We start from the raw sequence: 25,760 nt of genomic DNA, 5'->3' as shown, positions 1-25,760 counted from the left end.
TCTTCATACACAACTGAGAAATCCCGCAAATCCATGTCTGATGAAGGTTTGAAATTAATTTACAGCTTGAATACTGAACAAAAAAACATTTTCAGTTACATCATGACATGGTGCTACCACAAGTCCAACAACTACGAGGTCTGTCCATTGCGCATCTGGAGGTGCTGGTAAGAATTATGCTATTCATCTGACTTGTTATAATATTGTGATACTATGCAGAAGCTAACCACAGAACACATGTTAAGGCGAGACACGGCAGGTGAAAACATCGTTTTTTCATGCACTGGTCAATTTCGAGATTTTGAGCTAGTATGTTACTTTAGCATGTATTCTATCACACTACTACAACAAAAAGTCCGATTTACACATGTAGGTGTTTATTTCATTATATTGTGTCTACTCGGCCTGTATATTTCTCCTAAATTCAGCAAAAGTTAGCATTCTAACCTTGCATGGACTCCTCACCGTGGTCCAAAACATATCATGTGTACTACCGTTGGAAAGCTCTGTTTTTCCTGTATCACGCTATGTGATCCATATATGGACACTTCCTTTGTATCAGCAACTAATCGCGAAAGTTCAAAGGCGAGTCTAGGCTGAGAACGGAAATCTCATTGGCTGTCTTTCAAGGCTGTTTTCTCAAAATTAGTTTCCTCTCACCTCTGAGCTCAAAAACTCCACTTCAGAAGCATTACATACACCAAACTTTCTAGACTTATGCCTAACTATATGTCGAAGATTTCTACAGAGGGGTTTGTTGATATATTATTCCTAGCCTGACTTAAATGGCATTTTATGCCTAAAAACATGGAAAAAATCGATTTTTTAGGGCTAGTGACATCATTTTCTGATTTACAGGATAACAAAAGTAGATATTCATAAATCCCTCTGTAAATGTTTCCCCATCTAATTTCTGAACACAATGAAAACATAATTTTGAACCTGGCTGTATCCAATGCTCAGGTTTCGTGCCTTAAAATGTATGCAAATTAGCGCATATTTAATTAGATAATGCCTAATTTGCATATGTAAACATTAAATTACAGCAAACTTGTAATACATTTTTTTCTCATATTAATGTAAGTAATCAACTGGGGAAGTTTCATAGTGATATCTGCTTGTTAAAAAAATTACCCTATTCACCTGTAGTGTCTCGCCTTAACTAGACACTTAGACATTACAACTAGACAATACAAATCTCTATACTCTGTACACAATAATAAACCTGTAGAAGGTATGACAATCATTAGTTTGAATTTTATAAATAACTTTAACATTTACAAATAATAATGGCTTTAATAATGTCTCTCTTTCAAGGTACAGGGACAAGTCTTCTCATGAGAAAGCAATACAATTTCAAGTGCAAAAAACACTTGTGTGCACGAACAACGGTCCAAAAGTCCAGAGGCACACACAGATCTCAGATAATATGTTTTGGTCAAAAAGTAGTTACAAGAAATTATTATTAGCATTTCCACAAACCAGTAGTATTTTATATCAATTAAAGTGAAACTTGAATTATCAAAAGAATGAATTGTACTTTCTCATTTACAATAACATTCTATTTTTAGACTGCTGATTTTAACATTGGTGACCGTACACTACAAAGCTTTTGGTCTTCCTGTACAACAACATCACTACACTCCTTTAAGTGAAGACACTGCAAACACATTACGCATGCAGTACAACTCTTTGCAAATGCTGATCATAGATGAGGTGAATACATTTTTCCATCATGTATTATTACTTCTCCTTTATATCATAATTGTATTGTCATGTAACAAGTACTGTGCACATAAATGTACTAAATAATTTTCTATTGCTATACTAAAAATGTTGTCGTCATTCTGTAACCCTCAGGTGTCCATGGTTTCAACAAATATATTGGACAAAGTCAGCCTTAGGTTGAACCAAATTTTTAAACCGTCATCAGCAGCTACATTTGGCAATTTACCTGTTGTATTAGGCTACTTGGAGACTTCTATCAACTTGCTCCTGTACGTGGATCATCACTTTTATTTCATGATCCTGTGTCATTAACTCCATGTCTGTGGCATGACTTACACATTTTTACTCAAACAAATCATGCGACAAAAGGATGACCATGATTTTGCTGGATTACTTAATTGCATTCGAACCCTGACCAAATATGCCCATCTGTCAGAGAAAGATAAACAACATCTCCTTCCACGTTGCATATCCAACAACAATCCAGACCCATTCATTTTGCATGTATATGCTACCAACAAAGCAGTTGATGACTACAATGCAAAGATGATGACAACATTTAACACAACCATCACTCTTGTTGCCCATGACACTTCAACATCAATGAGAGGGAAAACAATAACAAAACAAACACCAATTCAGTTCCATGCTTCAGAAGCTTGCATGTTGCCAGAGACATTGACAATAGCTCCAAAATGCAGTCATGGTGATTGCCACAAAGATGTTAATGGTTAGTATACAAATAATGTTTTTACACAATTCCAGCATATCATTAATCAATATTTGCTGTAAAAAACAATACCAAAAATTAGTGCTGTCAGTTAAACGCGGTATTTTTTTTTTTCCTTTATCCTATTATTAGATCTATTAATTTTTTTTTTTTTTTTTTTTTTTTTTTTTTATTTGCAAACATCATTGACATTACAGAAAATGCAACACTCGACATGCACATGCATGAATACTACATACGACAAACAGACGTACATTACATAAACACATACTGTAACTTAACAAGACATCACATTGACTTGGCTTCCACAAACATAACACAACATAACATTAATAACAGAAAGATTAAGGATGATTTGCGTCCAGGATGATTACAGATATGATTATCAGGGATGAAATTGATGACCGGAATGAAAAGAAGGGGGGATGGGGGGGGGGGGGGGGATGGTAGCTCTAAGAGTGTGAATGAGGTGGTGTTGGATGGGATGGGGGGGGGGGGGGGGGTGAGGGGTAGTGAGTATGTGAGGATGGATGTGTGTGTGTGTGTGTGTGTGTGTGCGCATATGTATAAGGCTGGTTTGCTGTTGGGCCAGGAGGAGAGAAGCTGGAACATAGAGGAGGGGGGTTTCAGGAGAGGAGTTGTAATTATTCTATTAATGATAAGTATAATAATAGGAATAACTGATTGCCTGGTTGATTGCCTGACTGATTGCCAACCTGGGCACCCATTAATGGCCACAGTTCCACCCAGCCCCTGCAGTTATACTGCGACAGGCTGACAGAGGGGAGGACCTGCGTGCCACCCATCGCCTCAGGCCCCCAGCATATGCACACATCCCCACTACCACGACCAACCACACCTCAGCCCCAGACCTTCACCCCAACCGCCACTCTTGACCTAAATATGTACAGTATGTGAATGGCTGGGTTGAGGGGTCTATCTAGAATGTAGCATTAAAAGAAGTGGGCATGCATGGTGAATATCTGTCAGGATTTCCCCATGCACACCACACTTACCCTGTGTAAGATGTATGCCTCAACAATGTGTGCATTAAAATAAGTGAGGCATGCAGATAGACACCTGATGAGGCATCTACCTGCACTCCACTCTTACCCTAGCCTGTTTTGTAGTTTTTGTTTATGTATGTCACCTAACATGTAGTGCTGCGATTAAAAAGAGTAAAGCGTGCTGTGTGCTTCCAGGACAAGGCGTGTGCATGGCGTATGAGGAGGGTGCACACCGGGGCCCAGGGCCAATAGATAACCCACAGGACCCAACCAATGCCAAACCACACAGCGACCCGCCAGGACCAGTCTCCCAAGCCATCCAATGGGGCCCCGGCAGAATAACAATGGGAGAGGCAGAGAAAAAGTGAAATTAGTAAAGTTATCAGAGAATGTAAATAAAAGGGGAGGGAAAGAAGGGGATGCTATTTATATTACTACTAATAATAATAATAATAATAACAATAATAGTTCCAGCTACCCTCCTGCCTAGTGTTCGATGATATGTGTATCTGTTGATGAAGTGTGTTATGATCGTGTGGAGATGGAACTCAGGCAAAGAGGGTCAGGACTGTAAGTAGGTGATAAAGGGGTACCAAGGAGAGGTTGTATCCTGAGTATTGATTAAGTTTGTAGTTGATAGGTTTTCTAATGATATATAGTCTGTTAACAAGTTTTTCCAATGAGTGATGTGAGCTTTTTCCTAGATTTCCAGTTCATGAGGATTGTTTTCTTGGCGATAGTCAAGCGCTACCAGTAGTGTTTTATTGCGGAGTTGCTAAATTGACTGTGGATGTATCACCAAGTATGCATAAGGAAGGGGATGCTGGGATGTGACAGCCAAAGATGGAAGAGAGAGATTTTGTGACACTCACCCAGAAGTGGTTGATTGGAGTGCAATGCCAAACCGCATGAATGTATGTATCTGGGTTATTTTGTGTGCAGTGAGTGCAAAGATCGAGCCAAACCCCATTTTGCCAATTTATGTGCAGTGTAGTGGAATCTGTGAAGAACCTTGTATTGTATTAGTTGTAGATTACTATTCTTTGTCATGAGGTAGATGTTTTTGCATTTTGGTCAGAAGTCGGCACGGGAGTAATTGATAAGTCTGATTCCCATTTGTGATATGGCAGGCCAATTGTTTTTTCTGAACAAGATATAATTTTGTAAATTTGGGAGGTATTTTTTTTGGGAGAGGAATATTAAGCAGCTCTGAGATTGGTGGGGAATGTCAAGGTTAGCTGTCTGGATGTTAATTTTTTTTCCTAGGATAGATGATTTAATTTGCAGGTATTGTAAGAAGTGTTTACTCTCGATGCGTGCTTCTGGACCAAACAGGAAAATGAGGCCAGATTATTGTCTTGAAGAATGTGTTGAAGGTGAGTGATGCCCTTTCCCATCCATGTGTGAAAGTTAAGTGTTTTTTTATTGATTGAAATCTGGGTTATTCAAATCGAGGTGCAATTGATGGTGCTATAGGTGAATTAGTGATGTGGTAGAATCTCCACCAGGCTGTCAGAGTAGCTGAAATTGTTGGGGCTTTGAAGGATGGATGTTTTGACCGACTGACTGCAGAAAGGGAGATCTGAGATTTTAATTTCTTTACAGATTGTTTGTTCTAGGTCTAACCAGGTGTTGTCTGAGGGGTGGGGTGTAGCCATTTGTGGATGAAGTGGAGCTGGTTGGCCAGGGCATAGTGCTGGAAGTGTGGGGCCTCTAGTCCTCCCATTGCTTTTGGTTTTGGAGAGTGGCGAGTTTGATCCTTGGGGTCTTATCTTTCCAGTAGAATTTAGTGATTAATGAATCGAGAGACTTAAACCAGAGGGTGGTGGGCTGGGTTGGAATCATAGAGAATAGATAGTTTATTTTGGGCAGTATTGTCATTTTGATTACTGAGATTCTGCCCATGATGGATAATGGAGGTTCTTCCAGCGTTGAAGGTCATCATCTATTGAAGTGAGTAGGGGAATAATTTAGGCTAAATAAGTCTGACAGCCTGGGGGAGACTTTTATCCCTAAGTAAGTGATATAGTTAGTGCAGAGTGGGATAGGTGAAGAGTTGGCTGTCACATCCCAGCTGTTGGGATGTAATGGGAGAACTGCAGATTTATTCCAATTGATTGAGTATTCAGAAATTTTAGAGAATGTGTCAATGAGTTTGATGGTTTCTTCTACTGATGATGTTGTGGGGTCTTGAAGAAAGAAAAGAATGTCAGCATAAAAGGCTGATTTTGTGATGCATATATGGAGTCTGGACACCTTTGATGAGGGGTTCTGGCGGATGGCAACTACTAGGGGTTCAATGAAGATTGTAAATAGTGAGGGGAGAGGAGGCACCCTGTCTAGTTCCCAGTGAAGAGTGAAACTTTGTGATGTTAGTCCATTGGTGATTACTGTGGCTGAAGGAGAGGTATATAGAAGTTTAATCCAGTTAATGAACGGACTCCCGAAGCCAAACCTCCCTAATGTGGAAAACAGGAAATTCCAGTTCACCCTATCAAAAAGCTTTTTCTGGGTCCAGAGTTGCTATGATGGTATTATCTTGAAAATTTGTAGAGTGATACATTATATTTAACAGTCTACTTGGTGTTGGTGGATGAAATTCTACCTTTAATGAAGCCTGTTTGGTCTGGGTGGATAATGGATGGGGTGACCTCTGCTAATCTGTGTGCTAGCATTTTTGCGATTATCTTATTGTCCACATTGAGGGAGAGAAATTGGTCGGTAGCTGGATGGCAATGTTGGGTCCTTATTGGGCTTGAGGAGCAGTGAAATTGAGGCTGTGGTGGAACTAGTTGGAAGGCGTCCTTTCTGTTTTGATTCATTAATCATTCTGATGAAAAGTGGAGCTAAGATGGTCCAAAATTGTTTGTAGAACTCAGCAGGAAAGCCATCGGACCTGGTGCTTTATTATCGGGCATCTGTTTCAGAGCATCAAACAGTTCTTGTTGAGTTATAGGTGATTCTAGGTTTTTATTTCGGTCTCATTGAGTTGTGGTAATTCGATGCTGTTTAGGAAAAGAGTCTATGAATTCTGGTTGGGGTTTATTTCTGAAGAATATAGTTTATTGTAAAACTGGTAAAAACATGATTTATTTCTTCAGGTGAGCTGGTTAGCTTCCTGCTGAGTTCTTTATGACCGGATTGTTGATTTTTCTTTGTTACGTTGGATTTGATTTGCTAAGTATTTACCTGATTTATTGCTATGGTGGAAGTTTTCCTGCCTTAGGCGGTGAATCATAAATTGAGTGTGTTTATTGAGTATTTCATTGAGTTTGAATTTATGTTTCCTAAGTTTTGCCTGTGTTTCTTCAGTTGGGTTGCTTGCATTGGTTTCTTCTAACTGTTTAATTTTATTGTTGAGTTCTACTTCCTGTTCTTTTCCTTCTTTTTTTTTTTTTGTATACTGAATATGAGATGATTCTTCCTCTGAGTACTGCTTTTCCTGTTTCCCACAGAAGGAAGGAGATGATTCAGAGCCGTTCATTTCTAGAAAGAATGCCCACTCTCTCCCAACAAAACTGATGAAATTTGGGTCTTGTAAGAGGGATGTATTAAAAACGCCATTTGCTAATTGGTGGCTGTTGGTTCGTTATGTTCCATTTAATTGTAACTGGGGCATGATGATCGCTAATGACTATGGGATGAATAGTTGAATCAGAGATATTTTTCATTATAGAGTTGCTGGTTAGAAAATAATCAATACGGGAATAGGAGTGGTGGACCGGAGAGAAAAAAGAGTAGCATTTGGAGTCTGGGTGCTGAAGCCGCCAACAATCGCCAAGGCCAGAATCGCTCATGAACTGTTTTATTGTTTTTGTGGATTGCCAGATTCGTTTGCTTTTAGAGTGATCAGATCTGTCAAATGTGGGGTCTAACACTGTATTAAAGTCGCCTGCAATTATGATGGACAGCCCGATAGAGTTGAGATGGAGGTGAAGAGGTTCTGAAAGAAAACTGGGTTGTCTGTATTAGGGCCATAAACATTAACAATTGTTACAGGGGTATTGTGAATTGAGATGTTTATGATGACAAAACGTCCTTCTGGGTCTGTGATGGTGGCGTTATGGATGAATGAGATTCTTTTGTTAATCAGAATGCAAACTCCCTTTGTTTTGTATTGTAATGAGATGAGAAAATGTGATTGAATTGTCTTGATTTGATGCGGGTGTAGTCTAATTCTGAGAGATGAGTTTCTTGTAGGAGACATATGTCAGCTTTTAAACTATCCAAATGATTTAAGATTTTCAGCCTCTTTGCCTGAGATCAATCCCACGGATGTTCCAGGTCAGGAATGTAAAATGTGTTACCATGTTGTGATTGTACAGTTATGAAAATGTTTGATAAGGTGGGTATTGTGTGTGTGAGAGTGTGTGCAGGTGTCAGTTAGATAGGAGAGGGGGAAGGGGGGGTGGAGGAATAGGTGTGTAATGTGGTGTGCGAATGAGATGTAAAGGGTAGGGGCTGAGAAGAATTAAACGCGGTATTAACGGCGTTAACGTAAACTTATTTTAACGGCGTCAATGTTTTTATCGCGAGATTAACGTTCTTTTTGGTGTAAAGCTGTTGCAACAACTAGTAACGTAAGAACAACTACAACACCACACTGGATCTAGCTAGACCGTGCTGCATGTACACGCCCCCTTTTAGGGGAAAGGGAGCTGTTTGGATAATGGAAACCTATGCTGCATAGAAGCGGGGAGCGAAAAGGGGTTATACTTAGCCTACTAAATCTTGAAACAAACGTGAATAAAAGGCACAAAATAAGGTTGGTGTAAGAGTTATCTGTGTGTTTATGGGATTAATGTGACCATTATGTTCCTATTTCTTGCTCTTTCCAGTTTAGCCTACTAACAGGAGTGTCACGAAGTCAAACTGCCCGTGGCTGACTATAACTTTACATGTCATAACATCAACTAAACATAAGTCACACATTCATTCTATCACTTGTAATATGAACGTAGCCTTTTTCCTACAACTAGGTGAGATAATTGGCTATGCCTGTTATACTGAAGTTCCACAGTTAGCTAGCTAGCAAAGCTAACCGTTTACATGGGATATGGTAAAGTGTAGCTGAAATAATGTTCTGAATGGGTTGTAATGTAGCCTACATCGTTTTGACACGACTAAGTTACATACACATAATTCTTTATAACTGCCGTGTTAGTAAAATTATTGAATGGCCTGTAAATGAATAACTAGATGTAACGTCAATGTGTGATTAGGCTATCTGTCTTTCCCATTAGAATCAATGATATATGTATGTTAACTTGTTTTCCGCTAAAATGGGGTGTGATGCAGATTAAATGTAGCCTATCTTTATGATGATGCGCCTTTAGTAGGCTACGTAAAGGCATGCTGCACACACTTGTTTGGGCTTACGAGCCGGCCAAAGAGTCGATTCGTACAATAAACACCAACGCAGTTCTGAACTCCCGGTCAGCTGAATGGTGTTTTAAATTGCTGTGGACACCGATGCCGACATGAGTGCGATGCACTCTGCTTTCGACATTCATTTACTGTACATTAGATTCCATTCTTTTCAATACAACTCTGCACACCAGCATCGCACTTTGCCACCGTGTAAATCACGATTCAGTTATATTTGGTCAACGCTGCTCCAGAAAATCCAGTGTTTATCCAGTGTTTGCGTGTTAAAAACTTCGGCGCTGATGTGTGTGGCAAGTGACAGTGCACCATAGACTGTAGGCCTATAAAATGGCAGTGCACTCATGTCGAAAAGTTCCTTATTTTCAACTGAACTCAAAGATAATGAATAGTATTTTATGTTTGTTATGCCCTTTATTAGCTATATTTCTGAAGAATATATTGTGTTGCCTCAGGTCTGCTGCACATCTTTTGAAATTTGATTTGAAATAATCAAATAGACCTACATCTTAAAGTTAAGTTAATGAAGTAACTTGCTTTGCTTTCATTTGAATCCTAATCAAGATACACAATAATTGCTTTATATTGTTAACATGGACTCCTGGAAAGTTCAGAAATGCAAAATAATAGAATTTTAATCATGCGATTAAATATGTGATTAATCGTGATTAACTATAGGAATTCAGCGATTAATCGTGATTAAAATGTTTAATTGTTTGACAGCACTACAAAAAAATATAAACTGACTAAACAAATATTCTCTTGTTTCAGATGGAATTTTGAATGGAGCAATGGGTATCATCAAGTTGATATACGATGGGCAAAAACCATTTGATTTGCCTGAATACATTGCCATACAGTTTGACAATGAGAAAGTTGGTACTCAACGCATTAAAAAAACAACCGGTCCTTCAAGGCATGCAACCCAAATGGGTCCTTCTAAAACCACATCATTCCCAATCAATTCAACGTGGCAAAAAAAAACTCACAATACCCTCTGAAACTGGCATTTGCCAGTACTATACATAAAGTCCTAGAAGCAACACTACGAACAGTTGTTGTGGACCTTAAAAAAAATTCCACAAGAAAGTCTTACACCGCTTCAGCACTTCATGACAACAGATATTCACCACAATCACTTCATCATATCACACCTCAATGTACAATCCTTACCTAAACACTACCAAGATCTTCAAGTACAAGAAGACCTCCTTCATTCCTCCATACTGGTTTTATCAGAGACATGGCTACACTCACAAATATCAACAGATTCCCTCACTTTACCAGGTAATGCTTATCCAATGTTACAAATATTGCATTATTGCATAAAGAATCATTATATATCTGATATCATTTATACAGTAAGCTTAAAGTAATTACATTAAATAACAACAACCTAAACTGTTGGATTTCAAAATTGTTAGAGCAAAAATGTAACACCGCAGTAATCAATCAAATTTTACAGGTTTCAGCACAATCAGACAAGATAGACAAAATAAACATGGAGGAGGCAACAGTTCTTTATGAAGCTACAGATGAACACAGCAATGAAATTTTATGTGTCAAAAATGCTCAATTCTCATTGCTGCCATTTACAGGTGAGTAAGTTTATTTCACTACAATATAAACCTACATATATAATATTTATTATTATTAATTCTCTAACTCTCATTATAATATGATCTATTGACCAATTTTGTTTTTTCTTTCCCACCATATTCTACCAGGCCTCCATCTACACCCATCAAAGAACTGATGAAGTTACCATCTATTCTACATCAACTGTCCAATACTCACAACTGCCTCTCAACAGTTGTTATTGGAGATTTCAATGAAAACATTAACAGCAAATATACACCAAACTCACCATACACACTCAGCAAACTCACCATACACAACCACCAGACCTGGACAAACCTTCTAAATGCCCCCCAAAATGCTCCATGCATACAACCCTCATGCAGTGAAACACAACAAAGTACCAACTGTGCCACCGAGCAAATTAACGAAGGATGTACTATCAGTCAACCCATACATACAATTGGTAAGTATTAATTGGTTTATCCATATAGCTTATTTACTATTTATCTTCCTTAAACTATCTTTAAGTCATCACAAATATAAATTCTGACACTTTCATACACAGGGACTCGGAAATCACTCATCATTGAGTTATGGTGCAAAAATTGCAATGTGTATGTCCTTCAAGACATACTGAAAACATATGGATTCAATCAGAACAACATTCTACTTCAAGAAACACAATGTCCCAACACATATGGGTCATCAGACCTGTTCACTTACAACTATTTACCATCAATAACAAACCCCTTTGTTGTTGCCCAATACAACACTTTACTGAACTTAAACACAACAGACGCATCATTTTGACAGATGACCAAATCCTCAGCATAATTCACATTAAATCAAACTCCTCCACTGGACTCCCTTGGATTACTCTTCTCCCTTTCAATTACTTCATCAACAGCCTGGCCCGTCATGTTGGAAGAAGCAAATACCATCACAAAACTTTCATATGCATTGTTAACACCACATGTTTTGAAGCAGTTAAATACCATGCTGAACATGACCACCTGTACAAGAAGTTCTTCTTATCTGAGAAGTCTTCTGCTCAGGCAATAAGAAACATCATTGAGTTGGTTGAAACGATGAAAAACAAGAGGCCCTCCACTTAAAGCTGACCTTCATCTCTGAAGGGTGTGGGAAACTGGTTACAGCTCTGACAGTGCAGAGGGCTTCCACACTCCTGTAGCAGTCTCTGCATACAACATCATGGAAGATCTTGGCTCCTTCTTTTAGTTAATAAAACAGCCAAAACCCATGGCTTTGGGGTCAAAACCGATGAGCTGCTGAACCAAATGAAAATGCCAAAGAAAAGGGATGTGTTGGATCACCTTCACGATGAATTTCATATTGCATTTGAAAAAATCTCAAAGCACTGGGATGTCCATAATGCCAAACAAATATACAAGATGATCAGAGTGTTTGATCCCAGACAGGCTCCTGCTATGAAAAGGCTGATTTAAGCCTATGGCACACTGTGGGAATTGAGGACCACATCTCCAGAGTTCAGTGAGGAGTGGGCAGCATATCAACACTGTATCAAAAATGAAGGCCTCTCAGCTTCCTTGGACCTTGCTGATTATTGGAAAGGTACAAGCCAAAGATTTCCAGGCATTGCAAACATTGCCATGTCCTACATAGCATGTGGTCCATTAGTTCCGATGGCTTTGCATCACCTAAGCCGCTCAATGAAAGCAAACGGCGGGCTCGTTCGGAATCGTTCAGCTCAAAAGTCCCCAGCAAAAGCTCTTTAAGGCATCCGGAAGATTTTGCTGCAAACTCACCACTCTGACAGCGATTGAGCTACCCAGGGCCGCGACCACATAATAATATTTCGCAGCATCGTCCATTATCCTTCTGATCGCGAATTGAGCCTCTGCCTGAGCAAACCACACTGCCGCATGTCCTTCCCAAAACTCCAGTAGCTTAAGTGCAATGGCGTTAGTCGTCATATTAAAAACTCAGAATTAACGTCCAAAGAGTTGTCGGGGTCACCAGTGTAAAGGAGTCGACACTATGGGGAGACACGGATACAGCGAATAGGTTAAAAAGCCCGAACTCAGGGAAACTTTAATCCTCGTAACTTAGCTCGCATGTCAGTTTAAAGTTACACACAAGTTGCGCCAGCGAACGTCATCAGAACACGACACAGTAAACAGTACCAGAGCCCGTCTAGGGAGAGCCTGGCCACTCCGTATTAAGTGGTTAAGTTTTTGGTTGCAGTTCCACCAGAGTTCCACTGGGGGCGATCGCCATGAGTGCAGAATGAATGGGAGTCAATGGAGCTAGACGGCTAAATTAGTCTCTTTCACCTGATTGTCGTTGACAAATCTCAGATTTGATTGTAGTTTGTATAACTTCAACATGGGTTATAGGTCAAAAGTTGAATGAACGAGTACTTATGTCCTTTTGATTTCTTACAGGTTGGGTCGTTGTTGCCCATAACACGCTAGCATTGTGCTAATGAATGACGTCATTGACACATTTGAAAGGCTTTTTAGAACAATAAGTGACTTTAAAAAATATAATACTCAACCAAGTGTATTTTCTTTGCCTCCCCTTTCGAATACAATATTTAAATTACTTGAAAAAAAAATTATATCCCGAGAAAAGTGGATTTTGAGGGGTACAGCTCCATAGACCTCCATGCATTCTGCACTTTCGTGGACGAAATTTCCTCATGTGGAACCACAGAAGGAACTGCAACCAGTTCAGAAACCGGAAGTTTTCCGAGAGTGGCAGTTCTCCCCTTATTAGACATTCTCTGACAGTACACAACAACTCAACAGATAAAAGCACAGGCTGTGACTGCAACAATACCATTCAAGTGAACACGTAATGGCTGGCTGTGAATTATGTACAACGTAGTGCCCCTACAACATTTAAATATAAAAAATCAGATTAGTCACGTTACAACTGTCCCTCTGCTCTGTATGCTTGCTTACATCTTCTCGTTCAAACTCAACAAACTTCAACATGTTGCTGATATATGCTAGCCTACTTGCAATATTGTATTTATGAAGCTTCTACATTGGTGTTATTTCTCCACAATTGTCACTACCAGTACCCGCCACAATTTTGTGTAGGCTACTTCGATTAACTTTAGATGCGCTCACAGAATCCTGGCTGTGAGCCAAAATGGGAGGGGTGGGGCCTGATGTGAGCTGTTATTGGATCAGTCCAGTGTCAATATGGAAATGTAACCAATGGGCCGCTGATTGTCCTTCCTTTGGGCCGATCGTTGGCTAAAATAATTAAATTATATATATAGCCTATTCTATCGGCCCACCGGGAAAATGCCCAGTATGCCAGATGTCCAGTCCGCCCCTGAACCAAAGCCATGCCATAGTCCGGAGGAGTCTTGCAGCACACATTCTCTGCTTCTGTGGGCATTTTGGTGCAATTCCCGCAAGTGCACCTAGCAAAATATAGGTAGGTAGGTGTGTTTGTTTAGAACATTTAGATCTATATATTTGGTGGGCTATGATCAAATGGTCTTTGAATGATGGTATCCTGGAATTCAAGCCGTAACTAGCATACGATTAAGCTAGGTCAGTGGCTGGACTGCATTTAGCAGCACAGCTTAACCTGTGTTGTGAAGTAAAATATCTACCAGTAAGATTACAAAGACTGTTAATAGTGTAAAGAAACACGTCTTCACAGAAACACATTTCCAACTGTTTATTATAACTTGAAAGCATGAACTTGAACTTGTTCAAGATATTCTAAATAAAAAATCTGTATTTCTTGAAAACAAATTCCAACTGAGCCCACACACGCTGTGCAGAGGTGCCACTGCCTGAACGTTGCCTGACGCCGGGGATCCACTCGCCTGCGATGTGAACTCCGCGACGCGCGATAGATTCATTTCTATGAGAAGCGAATTCCGCACCCGCATAGGATTCTGGGTATGCGGTGCGTCGAGATCTGTGGCTGTGGCGCGTCCAAAAGTTCAGCAATCCCCAACTTTATGCAAATTAATCCGTCCATCACGAGGCGAGTATCCAATAGCAGAGCAATATGCAGGGGAGGTCCATCATCACGTAGCCTAAACAAAACCTAATTTTCCGGTAGTGTGGTTACCGCCAAAACATCAAAAGCGTTGCGATTTGGTATTGCGTCGCGGAGTTCGCATCGCATGCTAGTGGATCACCGAGGTGAGCCTACTGTCCTCAGTCTGGTAACATGTGTCGAGCATGCTTTGTATGTTTGAGCATGTTCAGATGGCTGATGTAACTTCTCAGCAATAAAGTATTTTGGGTGCGAGTTAAAAATGTCATTCTTGAAGTGGAGGAAACTGCACTCTTGTGTATTATACTTTTAAAAGGATTTATTGTGCCATGCCCTTGACTACAAATGCGTTTCGGTGTCAAGCCAGTCAGTAACATCACTTATCTGCCAATTTGTAGTTACAAGAAATGTGTGTCTGAATAAGAAGTTGGTAAGACTAAGAAAGTTTGTTTTTAATCGGTGGCAAATAGTCTATTTGCTGTCTTCACCATGCATGAGCTGTAATCAGTAGTGATTAGTAAACTATGCTAGCTATCTAAAAGTAAAAGATAGTCCATGTAGTTAATGGTTGCTGTTAGCTGACTTAACATTCATTCACCCAATGAGCTGTTGGTGGGTTGTGTAAAACGTTCTAACAAATGTGGAAGGCAGTTTTTACTCGAGGGGCGTTTGTGAATGTGACTATTTACCAGGGGTGGGTAGAGTACTGAAAATCTATACTCAAGTAAAAGTACAATTACTCACTTCAAAAATTACTTGAGTAAAAGTAAATATTACCATCTGAGAAATCTACTCAAGTAAAAGTAAAAAAAATACTTTGTTAATAAATTACTCAAGTAACATTTTTATATTTTTGATTTAAAAGTAGGCCTTCACGCCTGTTTGCTTTTCTCCTCCTTTGTAGACTAATCATATAGACTAATCATAACAGCCCATTTCAAATATATAAAATATAATCTTAAATATATAATCTTATATAATCTTATCTGACACACTTGTGTAGACCATCTTGGCATAGCCGGAATAAGCAGTAAATGGCTACGGATTGAAAAGCAGTCACTTCAAATCCATTGCCAGTTGATTCTTCTGCTTTGCATCGATAGAAGTCTGGTTATAACTTCACCATACAGACAATGTAACCTAAAATCAATGCTATATTATGGGTAGACCTATATTTAGGCTACATATAGCCTAGGCATATCCACTGGGACAGAGCGACAGAGTAGGCTATCTGTTTTCTTAGCCGACCGTCTTTGTCATGTCCTGCAACATTGAGGGTACATAAACAAATGCTAGGTTTTTTCTAACTTGTGTGCTCGAATTCCAGTGCATTTACTTTGCTTGTAAATTAATTTGTAGGCCTACTTTCCTTGTCCAATGTGATTGTTGAACGATGCTGGCCAGAAATGAATATAGGCGAAAGTCATGTCGTAGGCTACCTCTCATTTTGTTGCTACTCTGTCTCACCAGAAGATGCAGCAACTGGCAGGACGTCATTGCGTTAACTGAGCTGTTAGATATATAGAACATCTACTTCCGTATAGTAGGCTACAACATGATCTGATTGATTCTACATAGGCCAGTCATTACTTACTACTTATAATTGTGGGGAAACGTAGCAATGCATTCTGAAGCCCAGTTTCTTTTCTCCCACGCCGTTGTGCACCAAGGTAGAGGTGTGCTTTTATCCCACGAGATAATTCTCCTCCGATAATAAACTTGTACTCATAAGGAAAGGCAATTGAAAATGTAGCAGAGTAAAGAGTAGATTGCTGGCTCAAAAATGTACTTGAGTAAGAGTAGAAGTACCGTTTTGAAAAAAGAATATGGAAAGTTGCCGTTCCACGAAAAAAATACTTTTTTACTCATGTGCATAACTTGTAACGCGTTACTACCTGCTATTTACTGATGAAGTAAGTGCTGCAGTACTATTTACACCAAGTTAGTAGTTTAATAAATTAAATTCCCTCACACTTGGATAACCACTGGATCAGCACCATCTTATCTGAACACTATGATTCCACTTTAATTCCCCTGTTTTTACTATTATAATTATTATTATCCTATTTTCAATTTCTAATAATTGTTTTACTATGATTGATGTTCTTACTGTTTCAGTGCATTGCTTAATGTTATGATGTCAAAAGTGTCTGCTACAGTAAGTAACCATAAAGTCAAGGACCATCTAATAATAACAATAATACACACACACACACACACACACACACTGCACTGCAAAGAAAGGATTTAAATAATGTCAAAACATTTATTGTTAACATATATGTAGGTACATGACTGATGTTGAAACACTACTGATTAATTTAGCCCATCTCATACAAGATAACATATATAGATAACAATAAACATTTAAAATAAAATTCAAGATGAGTCCACTTTAGACATAACATGTAAATTGTCCAAAGTATGTTCCTTGGGAAATTTGTTGATCTTTCAAATGTATACTCTGAATGCTGCTTACATTGCCTTCCACTGTTCTTCAGTATGTTCAAATCTTCTGGCGCAATTTCTAGGATGAATACATACAGTCTACAACTGTGTTTTACAAACAACATGTTTAATTGAAGAGCCAATACTTGACATAATATGTGATAATTCAGAGGAACAACTTGAATATCACAGAATTAGATATGGCGAGTTCATACAATTTTATGACACTTTAAAACAGTCCCTCCAGGATTTCAAGGGCCTTTTTTGAGATCGTTGCGGCCCAAAATGCCTGATATTGTGCCAGTGTTTTTAGGCGTTTGTTGCAAAGAATTTGCGGGAGGAAGTGAAAATTGTGAAAATAGTTGCGATATTTCTTTTTTTTTTTTTAATTAAGGGAAACTAAGGGTAGTAAGACCAAAATCACACTGATCATCTTGATATTCTTATTCAAAATAATAAGAAAGAAGGATTACGAAAAATCAAAGTACTTTAAAAAACTAATCCATGCCTAGGTTAGATTACTGCAATGCACTTTTTACTGGTCTCCCACAGAAACATATAAAGAAAGTGGAACTCATACATAACTCTGCTGCTAGATTTTTAACTAAGACCAAGAAGAGAGAGCACATCACCCCTGTGTTAGCTGAACTGCACTGGCTCACTGTCTGCTATAGAATTGGATTTTAAGGTTATGTTAATTACTTACTCTGAATGGCATAGCACCTTCATATATCACTGAGCTTTTAATATCTTATCAACCACAAAGGAAACTTAGATTTTCCGATGCTAATCTTTTAATTGTACCCAAAGTGCTCCACAAGCAAAGTGGAGAAGCTGCTTTTATCCATTATGCACCAAAGCTATGGAACACCCTGCCTCTGTACATCAAACAGGCGAGTTCAGTGAATATCTTTTAAAAAGACCAGAAAACATGCCTATATACGAGAGCTTTAGTTAACTTGTTTTATCTTATAGACTACTTTTTCAGATGATTCTACATTTGACTGCTGCTATTAGAGCTGCAGCCAGCCAGAAGCAGATGGGCTCCCCCATTAAGTTGGGTTCAGCTCAAGGTTTATGAGAGTTTATGGGAGAATCTGGGAGTTTTTCCTTGCCACTGTTGCCATATGACATGCTTGTAGGGGGTTAACAGTTAAGGCTGCCTGTTTTCGAGCTTAAACGTCTGTATATAAATTCATGTAATCTCAACAAATACTAAGAGCATACTAAGGACATGACCACTGCATTGCTGAAGTATTTCTGATATTGCTTGGTATATATGTTGCTGATTGGATCATAAACGGCAATAGCAATGAAGAGGAATGACTGAAGAAGTTGTAGGAAATTGTTGGTATTTGTGGGGGCCCGCAACAAGGGCTTGCGGTTTGTATGGTTATGTAAGCATTTGCTAGCAAAGCTTATATACTACCACAACAACTTGCTGTGTTAGCCTCAAAATCTATTATTATTATTATTATTTTCTTCTCTATTATTGTGTGAAATGTTCCAAATATAAAGCACTTTGAGCTGCATTTTGTGTATGAAAGGTGCTATACAAATAAAGCTTATTATTATTATTATTATTTATTTGTAGCTAAATGAAGAAATGCTTTGGCTGGGGTAATTCACAATGCAGTAACAACTTCAGAAACAAATTACTGTAAACTAATTTATGAGAATAACATGGTTGTAAAATTGCCTATTTCCTGAATTGCCTGATGTAACCGATGCATCATACAAACATTGCATTTTGAAATGGAGCTCTCAATTGTGATTGTTGAAAACAAATATACATAGCAATTACATTAACACAACAGACAAAGAATTTATATTTACAAACACCAGCATTATATTGCCACGGCCAAGTTTACTTGAATCCAGTCAAAACCAAAGCTAAAGAAGAAATACAAGAAGAACAGCATATTTCATATTTTCCAAATAGATGGTCAATGGTGACCTTAACCTGTCAGAGTTCATACTGCCTACTACTACTATTAGCCCATTTTCACTTCCACAAAATATAAAATAGCCTACTGAAATATATCCATATGTATTTGAAATATCTGACTGCATTGGCGGGGGCAATAGGCAAGTGTTGTTTCGTTTTGTAGCCTACTTAAGCTTGTATTCTGTGTTAACAAGTGTGCATGAAAGTCTGGAGTTGTTGATAGCATTCTACCTTTGGAGAAAACTGAAATATTAGGCTACTTTTGTATCTGTGCACTACAGATATATTTTTATAATCCAGCCAATCCCTCAACGACATGTATCCCATTTCCTTCTCTGCATTTCCAGAATCTCATCTCCTTCCTGTTCCTTCTGTATCTTTATTAATTGTTGGTATATACTATCCCAATGAATTTGGTTATACTGCATGGTAGGCTAGCCTAAACTGTTGCTTTTCCATACGAGTTAGAAGCTTGAGGTACAGTACGGTAACGCTAAACCGCTAACATCTATGGGAGGTGTAGTTTTATGCTGCATTTGCGACATCAGTGTATGATTCGCATTATAATGTTTTCTGATGTTGCAGTGATTTTCTAGACAACTTGGTCACATGGTTAGAAGTCACTAACACTAGTGTGCATACATTTTTGTTTGCACTCGCATGTCATAATTTTAAATGAGCGCACTGTAGAGCCCTGCACTCATCAGACGAACATTCGCGTACATTCGAAAAAATAAGACCAGTCTTCTAAAACAGTTTTTCTGCTACGCAAATGGAGCACTTCAGTTGCAAACCTGGTGTTTTTCGGGTGTAAGCATATTTAGAGCCTTGGTAGTGGTTTGAAAATAGTGATTTATTTTGACTTGGCTCGATGCCTGCTGCTACAGGCATTTTGTTGCTAGAGCACGCAACGGTGTAGCTCAAAACTTCAATTACCGTAATCTGGCTCCCAAACAAATGTTTGAACTCGTTATCATCCATTAATAAACCCTAGGTTGTGAGTACAACAGACTATCTCTTATTATTTGGAAGATACTGGTGAATGAGGTCCATGGTTTCCTTCCTGCCAACAGGGTGGGCAAAACATAAGTTTGCACTGTTACTGGTAAAGTAGGAATTCCAGACTAAATGCCATACTTGCTATGGAGAGTAAAAGGCAGGTCCAATGGTTTTAAAGTCAACCCAAGTGTACGTTCAGTAGAAAAGAAAAGACTGGAAACAATCCTCAATAGAGCATGGTCAGGCTAATTAAGTTTCTGTTCATAATGCAAATCCAGAGCAAAATTACCTTTGTTATATATTACTCTTACCTTTTGCAGAAGCTGAATTTTAGCTGAGAGCATTTGATGCTTAAGTTCAAGGTTTCCCTCCTTATGCATACCCACCTCGTCCTTCAGCCTGTAATAAAACCAAATAAATACAATCTGATAACATCTGTAGAACACACCATGCATAAGTGCCATATAGAGGCGGAGGCCTGGGCCCTCTAAGTAATAGACAGAGAATTAATATGCAGGGGAAAACCTAGCACAATTTCATAATGGTCACTATCAAACCATTCTAAGCTGCTAACTATCATGGATATTACCATTCGATTTCATGAGGCTGTGCCTCTGAGAGATATTAAAGCAAAACCCATTCTTCATGCTCTAGTTAGCTTTTTCTCTTGTTTTGACCTCCCAAGGCAACTGCAGTCTGATTGAGGCACCAATTGCATGTCTAATGTATTTCAGGAAGTAATGTGTGAACTGGGCATTGAACAAATTACTTTCTGCTAATTAATTACTGCTTTCCATCCTCAATCTCAGGGTGTGATTAAGCGATATCATCAAATCTTGAAGACCACCATAAAGAGCTACTCTGTTCAACACCCCGAGGATTGGGACGTACTGTAGCCATCTCCCAAAGTCAGATATTCTCCTTCAGAATTAGAATAGATGAATAACAGATCCAAGACTTCATCACAAGTGAACATTTTATCAGAATCAGTTTTATTGGCCAAGTATAAATATATACAAGGAATTTGACTTTGGTAGGTGTTAACTACACATTCAACAAATAGACATGTAGTAGTAACAAGTAGACATGTAGTAGTACATTTTACATTCAGTAGACAAATAGTAAAGAAACTATTAAGAAAACTGAACTGTTACTCATTGGCACCACATCTACGCTTGCAAAAAACAGTATCTCCTCAATCTCTTTTGGTGAGACCACCATACCTGTCTCCAAACATGTGAAGAGCCTTGGCGTTATCCTGGACCCTTTCATTTTCCAACCACATCAATAATGTCTCTCGGACAGCGTTTTTTTCACCTCAGGAACATCTCCAGACTGGGCCCTGCACTCACACAATGCTCCGCTGAAGTGCTTGTCAACACCCTTGTAACATCTCGCATTGACTACTGCAATGCAATCCTGACAGGCATCCAAAACAAACTCATCCATCGCCTCCAACTCATTCAAAACTCAGCACTGCAGCACAGATTAAGCACAGACCCAAACTGTGGAACTCACTCCCCTCAAGCATTCGTACTCTCGACTCCATCTCACAATACAAAACGGCTCTTAAAAACCACCTTTTCAAGATAGCTTATGGACTTATGACTATTTTTCAACAAGTTAAAATAGGTCTATGAGTTCCAGAAAACATGTTTCTGAAGTTGTTTGCTGGAAATAGCTTGTAGGAAAAGAATCTTACCTACTTCTATTACCCTCTATTTCAGTCCCTTTCAGAGTGTGCTGTTTCTGCTGCTCATTACATGTATATTTATGAGCTGGTGCTCATTTATCCACGCTCCACTCCATTAAACATCTCAAATCAACCTAATATTTATAGTTGCCTTACAAAAAGAAAAAGTGGTAAGAGACCCCCATTTTTTCTCATCGGATCTGCATCGATTTCAAATATGGGATTTCTAAAATCAAATTGACAGAAATCTGTCTATTGACGGATCCCTGTGAGCCTTTAAGGATGACGTTGATGCAGTGTTGTAGTCAAGTCACTATGCCTCGAATCCGAGTCCAGGTTCGAGTCCGTGTTCAAGTCAGTGTTCACAAGCTCTAGCTTGTGTTTACCGCACCAGAGCACCAACTTATCAATATCTTGCCAATATGCAGACTCATCACCATACTGGATGAGCCCAATGACAGTGGTGTCATCTGCACATTTTAAGAGTTTGACATTTGGATCCTTGGAGGTACAGTCATTTGTGTAGATGGAGAAGAGCAGTGGGGAAAGGACACACCTCTATGGTGCACCAGTGCTGGTTGTCCGTGTTCCAGATCTGAGATCTCTTAGCCGCACATGCTGACTCCTTTCAGTCAGGAAGATAGAGATCCACTGACAGATGGCTGGTCAAGGTATTGCAGGATGAAGTGCAGCCCCATGTTCCCATCATCCACTGACCTGTTTGCCCTGTAGGCAAACTGCAGGGGGTCCAGCTGGTGACCTGTGATGTTTTTGAGGTGGGTCAGCACCAGGTATTCAAAGGACTTCATGGTGACTGAAGTCAAGGCCACAGGTCTGTAGTCAGTCCAGTGGTGGAGGGTTTCTCGGACAAGAGGCGGCAGACATCCTTTTGACATATGATGAGGATTGAGTGTCAGGTGTCAAGCTATGTATATGTAAGCGAGTGTGTGTGTGTTGTCTATATTCACGTTTTAAAATATGTTTTTATGTCTTGGTGTCTGTGTGTGGAACGCTTTGGGTTTTTTGTGCATAGAAAAAGTCCTATATAGACTTATTTTCTTACTACTTACTAAACTAGATTTACTGCAAAGTGGTACAAAATATAACCGCTGCTCAGTCATGCTGTAAGGAGCTGTTCTTGTCTTGTTTACCCTGTGTCGTGTTTTTTCCATCTTGTCTGCTCCACTTGTGTCTTCCTGGTTGCTTTGTTTACTTCCTGTGTCCTGTTCCATGTGCTCCTTTGTTTACCCTTTCCATTTGCTCCTGTTTGTTATTCTTGTCTCCGCCCCTCACCTGTTTCTTATCATTAGTCCTGTTAGTCCCTTGTTAAGTTCACCTGTACCTGATTATTGTTTCAGTATTTGTGTCTCCTTCCCCTGTGTATTTAAACCCTCTGTCTCCCCTCAAGGTTTGTCGGTCATTAGTCAGTTTGTGTCGACTGTGAATAGTTGTGCCAGTCATGTGGTGTGTTGTGAAAACATCATGTCAATCATGTGTTGTGAAAACATCATGTCAATCATGTGTTGTGAAAACATCATGTCAATCATGTGTTGTGATCTCGCTGCTGGAGCAAGGTTAGTGTCGTGAAGCCTTGTGTACATGCATTTCTGCCAAAATAGATGCCCGATAAGTACCCAAAAAGTGTTACAAAATGGCCGCAGAGTGGAGGGACTTGCCAAAAAATGACTTTGCTCACTCTTAAAAATGGCAGTCAACAGCTTATTAAATTCAGCAGTCAATATAAACCATTATAAATATCTGAATTTCATAAACTTGCAATCGCCACTTACAATATTCAACTGTTTTTCATCAATCTCTCAAGGACCAACATTGGCCCAAACCTTTGCTGAATTCAAATGCAGCTGCAGATTACCTTAGGCAAAGTTTGTCTAAAACGGGTTTCTTGGTAACTGCCGTTTTCTCCACTTTCAGAGAGCTTGTCAGAGATGCTGCCTCTTCAACTTCAGTCTCCAACTCTAGAGAAAATATGACATAAGTTATGACATCCATTATCGACAGTAGACAGTGATCCTCACCAGGGTTGGACGGCCATGGCCTTCGCTGCCCCTTGTGTTGGCTCTGATGCCCTTTTTGAAAATCTGAAGTTCACAGGTCACTGTGGCCTTAGTGCCCCCTTATTCTGCTTTGCGTCCGACTAATAGCAATTTGTATTTAGCCTTTGGCATGTCAAAATAATCCTAGCATTCACAGCGGCAATTCTTCTTCTCTGTTGGACTACTCGCGAAGTAGCCTAATCCAGTGTTTTCCAACCTTTTTTGAGCCACGGTACATTTTTTACATTAAAAAAAATCACCAATCACAAGAATCACACCACCAACCGAAAATTGAACAAAATTACACACTATAGCTAATACTGCAAAACTAATGACAATTTAGTCTGTCAATGGGCAACACTTGCCGGTGTCGTGTTGAACTGGGCTACCCGTCGAGTTATGCTACCATCAAAGATCCTTAATATACATAAAAAAATGTAAGCGTTTTCCCGGTCTGAGCGCGTGTGTGTGGGTGTGCGCGAGTGTCTGTGTTTCCCGCTCCCTCCTGTGTTGTCAGAATGTGTCCATCATGTTTGATGTGTTTGTGATTGGGGGGAGGTGGTGGGGGTCAATGAAGGGATCCTAATTAATTACGTCTCCATAGCAATGGACAAACGGTACGATGAGGTTTTCAACTTCATCCACCATGGATAATATCCAATAGAGAGCAACAAGACTCAGAGGTTAAGTCTTAGGAGGTATGCCTCCAAATTTACCTTCAGGGGTGAGTACATTCATAAACTGTACTATACACTGTTAGACTTGGCTGTACATTCCCAGTTATTTTACACTAAATACCCAGTAAAATACCATGTCATTAATAAGCAGTGTCTTACTGTAGTTTGCTTTGCACTGTGGGCATTAAAATAAAAGTTCATACAATTTGTGGTAACTTATTGGGGGAAATTGTGGTAGTCTACTGTTTACAAAAGTAGCCTACAGTAGTGCTACTGTTGCATTTAAATGTGTTTCTGTATTTTGCACTGAATCATGGGATTGTTGTCATGCAAATTGTGGTGACTTAAATTATGTAAATTATGTAGTTTGTGTTAATCTACTGGTTTACACAAAACAGTGTACAGTAATGACGTGCTTATTTGTAACAATGTTACAAATTTTCAATCCTGCCAACCATTATTGTTTCATAATTTTACATAAATGCAAGCCAAAGTTATGTACCACCTACTCAAAACTAGTTTCCCAATATATGAAAAAAGTGTGTCGAGCAAGATCAATCAGTCAAAAAAAGGTCCGGTTGGTGCATGTCAACCTTTTGGAAAGTTGCCACACGGGGTCCCTTTAACTAGCAACCGGTAGCTAGCCATGAACCTGCTAACTGGCGGGTGGTAATACGTTAGGTTGCCAACGATGAGGTTAAGCAACAGCCCGTTTGTGACTGTTTGCAATTTACAGGCAATGTTCCTACTGATGATAGGCCTACGATAGATATATGGCGTAAAACAAGGTAGCCTACTTCGACGGATGTTTTGCTCACAGGCCTAATCACGCAACCAGGGCTCTCAAGTTTTGAAGTTTGCAAGGAGTGAGACTTTTTTTCTCTGTGCACAGTGCCACGCCCCCTCCCCCCTGATCGAAGTACATGAAAGTCCTACGTCTGCTTGAACTACTCGTGGCGCCACGCCCCCTCCCCCCAGACACACCCTCCCCATGTCCCATCGACCCAGCTTCATGAGAGAGCACAAATTCCATTATTTCAAACACACTATTTTATTTATTCTAGAACCCTATAGTAAATAATAATAAATAATAATAACATAAATTATAATAATAATTTTACCCAAATGGGCCCTTTGAACAGCAGTGGCTCATTCTGCTCTAAACAAACAGAAAACAACCAAATGAGAAAAAGCACATGTAGCCCCAAAATGTTCTCTTGAACAGTGGTGGTTCTGTCCGTGTGTGTGTGTGTTTATGAGTGATGTTGTGTGTTGTAAGTGTTTGTGGCAGATTTTGATGCCTTGATGACTGAACCACAGTGCTTTAAATGGGAGCCCCCAGTATCAATGTCAGCCATTTTCACAGTCATGAGGCCATCCTTAAAATATTCTTGTTTTCAGTAACAGCCAAAAATAAAAAAATGGGTCGGTAGGTAGGTCAATATTTTTTTTCAAGATTCAAAGTAAAAAAAAAGTACAGTTTTGGTCATGGTGAT

At 39.3% G+C, this 25,760-nt stretch overlaps 1 protein-coding gene across 5 annotated transcripts in view; it reads right to left on the bottom strand.

Annotated features, from left to right (window-relative positions):
- Window positions 1–16,737: 16,737 nt before the first annotated feature.
- LOC125311134 overlaps window positions 16,738–25,760 on the bottom strand; it is a 102,776-nt gene continuing 93,753 nt past the window's right edge. The window contains exons 6-8 of one of the 5 annotated variants that reach the window (XM_048268898.1): window positions 23,407–23,509; window positions 20,152–20,239; window positions 16,738–16,972 (exon numbers count right to left, since the gene is read on the bottom strand). In XM_048268898.1, the coding sequence (XP_048124855.1) occupies window positions 16,952–16,972; window positions 20,152–20,239; window positions 23,407–23,509 (212 nt within the window). In that variant the 3' untranslated portion in view covers window positions 16,738–16,951. Of the gene's footprint in view, window positions 16,973–18,515; window positions 19,905–20,151; window positions 20,240–23,406; window positions 23,510–25,760 lie in introns of those variants that run through there. The other 4 variants (XM_048268902.1, XM_048268900.1, XM_048268901.1 and 1 more) reach the window with 4 other exon arrangements.

The sequence above is a fragment of the Alosa alosa genome, chromosome 18, assembly GCF_017589495.1.
Source record: "Alosa alosa isolate M-15738 ecotype Scorff River chromosome 18, AALO_Geno_1.1, whole genome shotgun sequence".
Taxonomy (NCBI): domain Eukaryota; kingdom Metazoa; phylum Chordata; class Actinopteri; order Clupeiformes; family Clupeidae; genus Alosa; species Alosa alosa.
The sequence above is the reverse complement of the archived record's forward strand: the minus strand, read 5'-3'. Positions and strand labels throughout refer to the sequence as shown.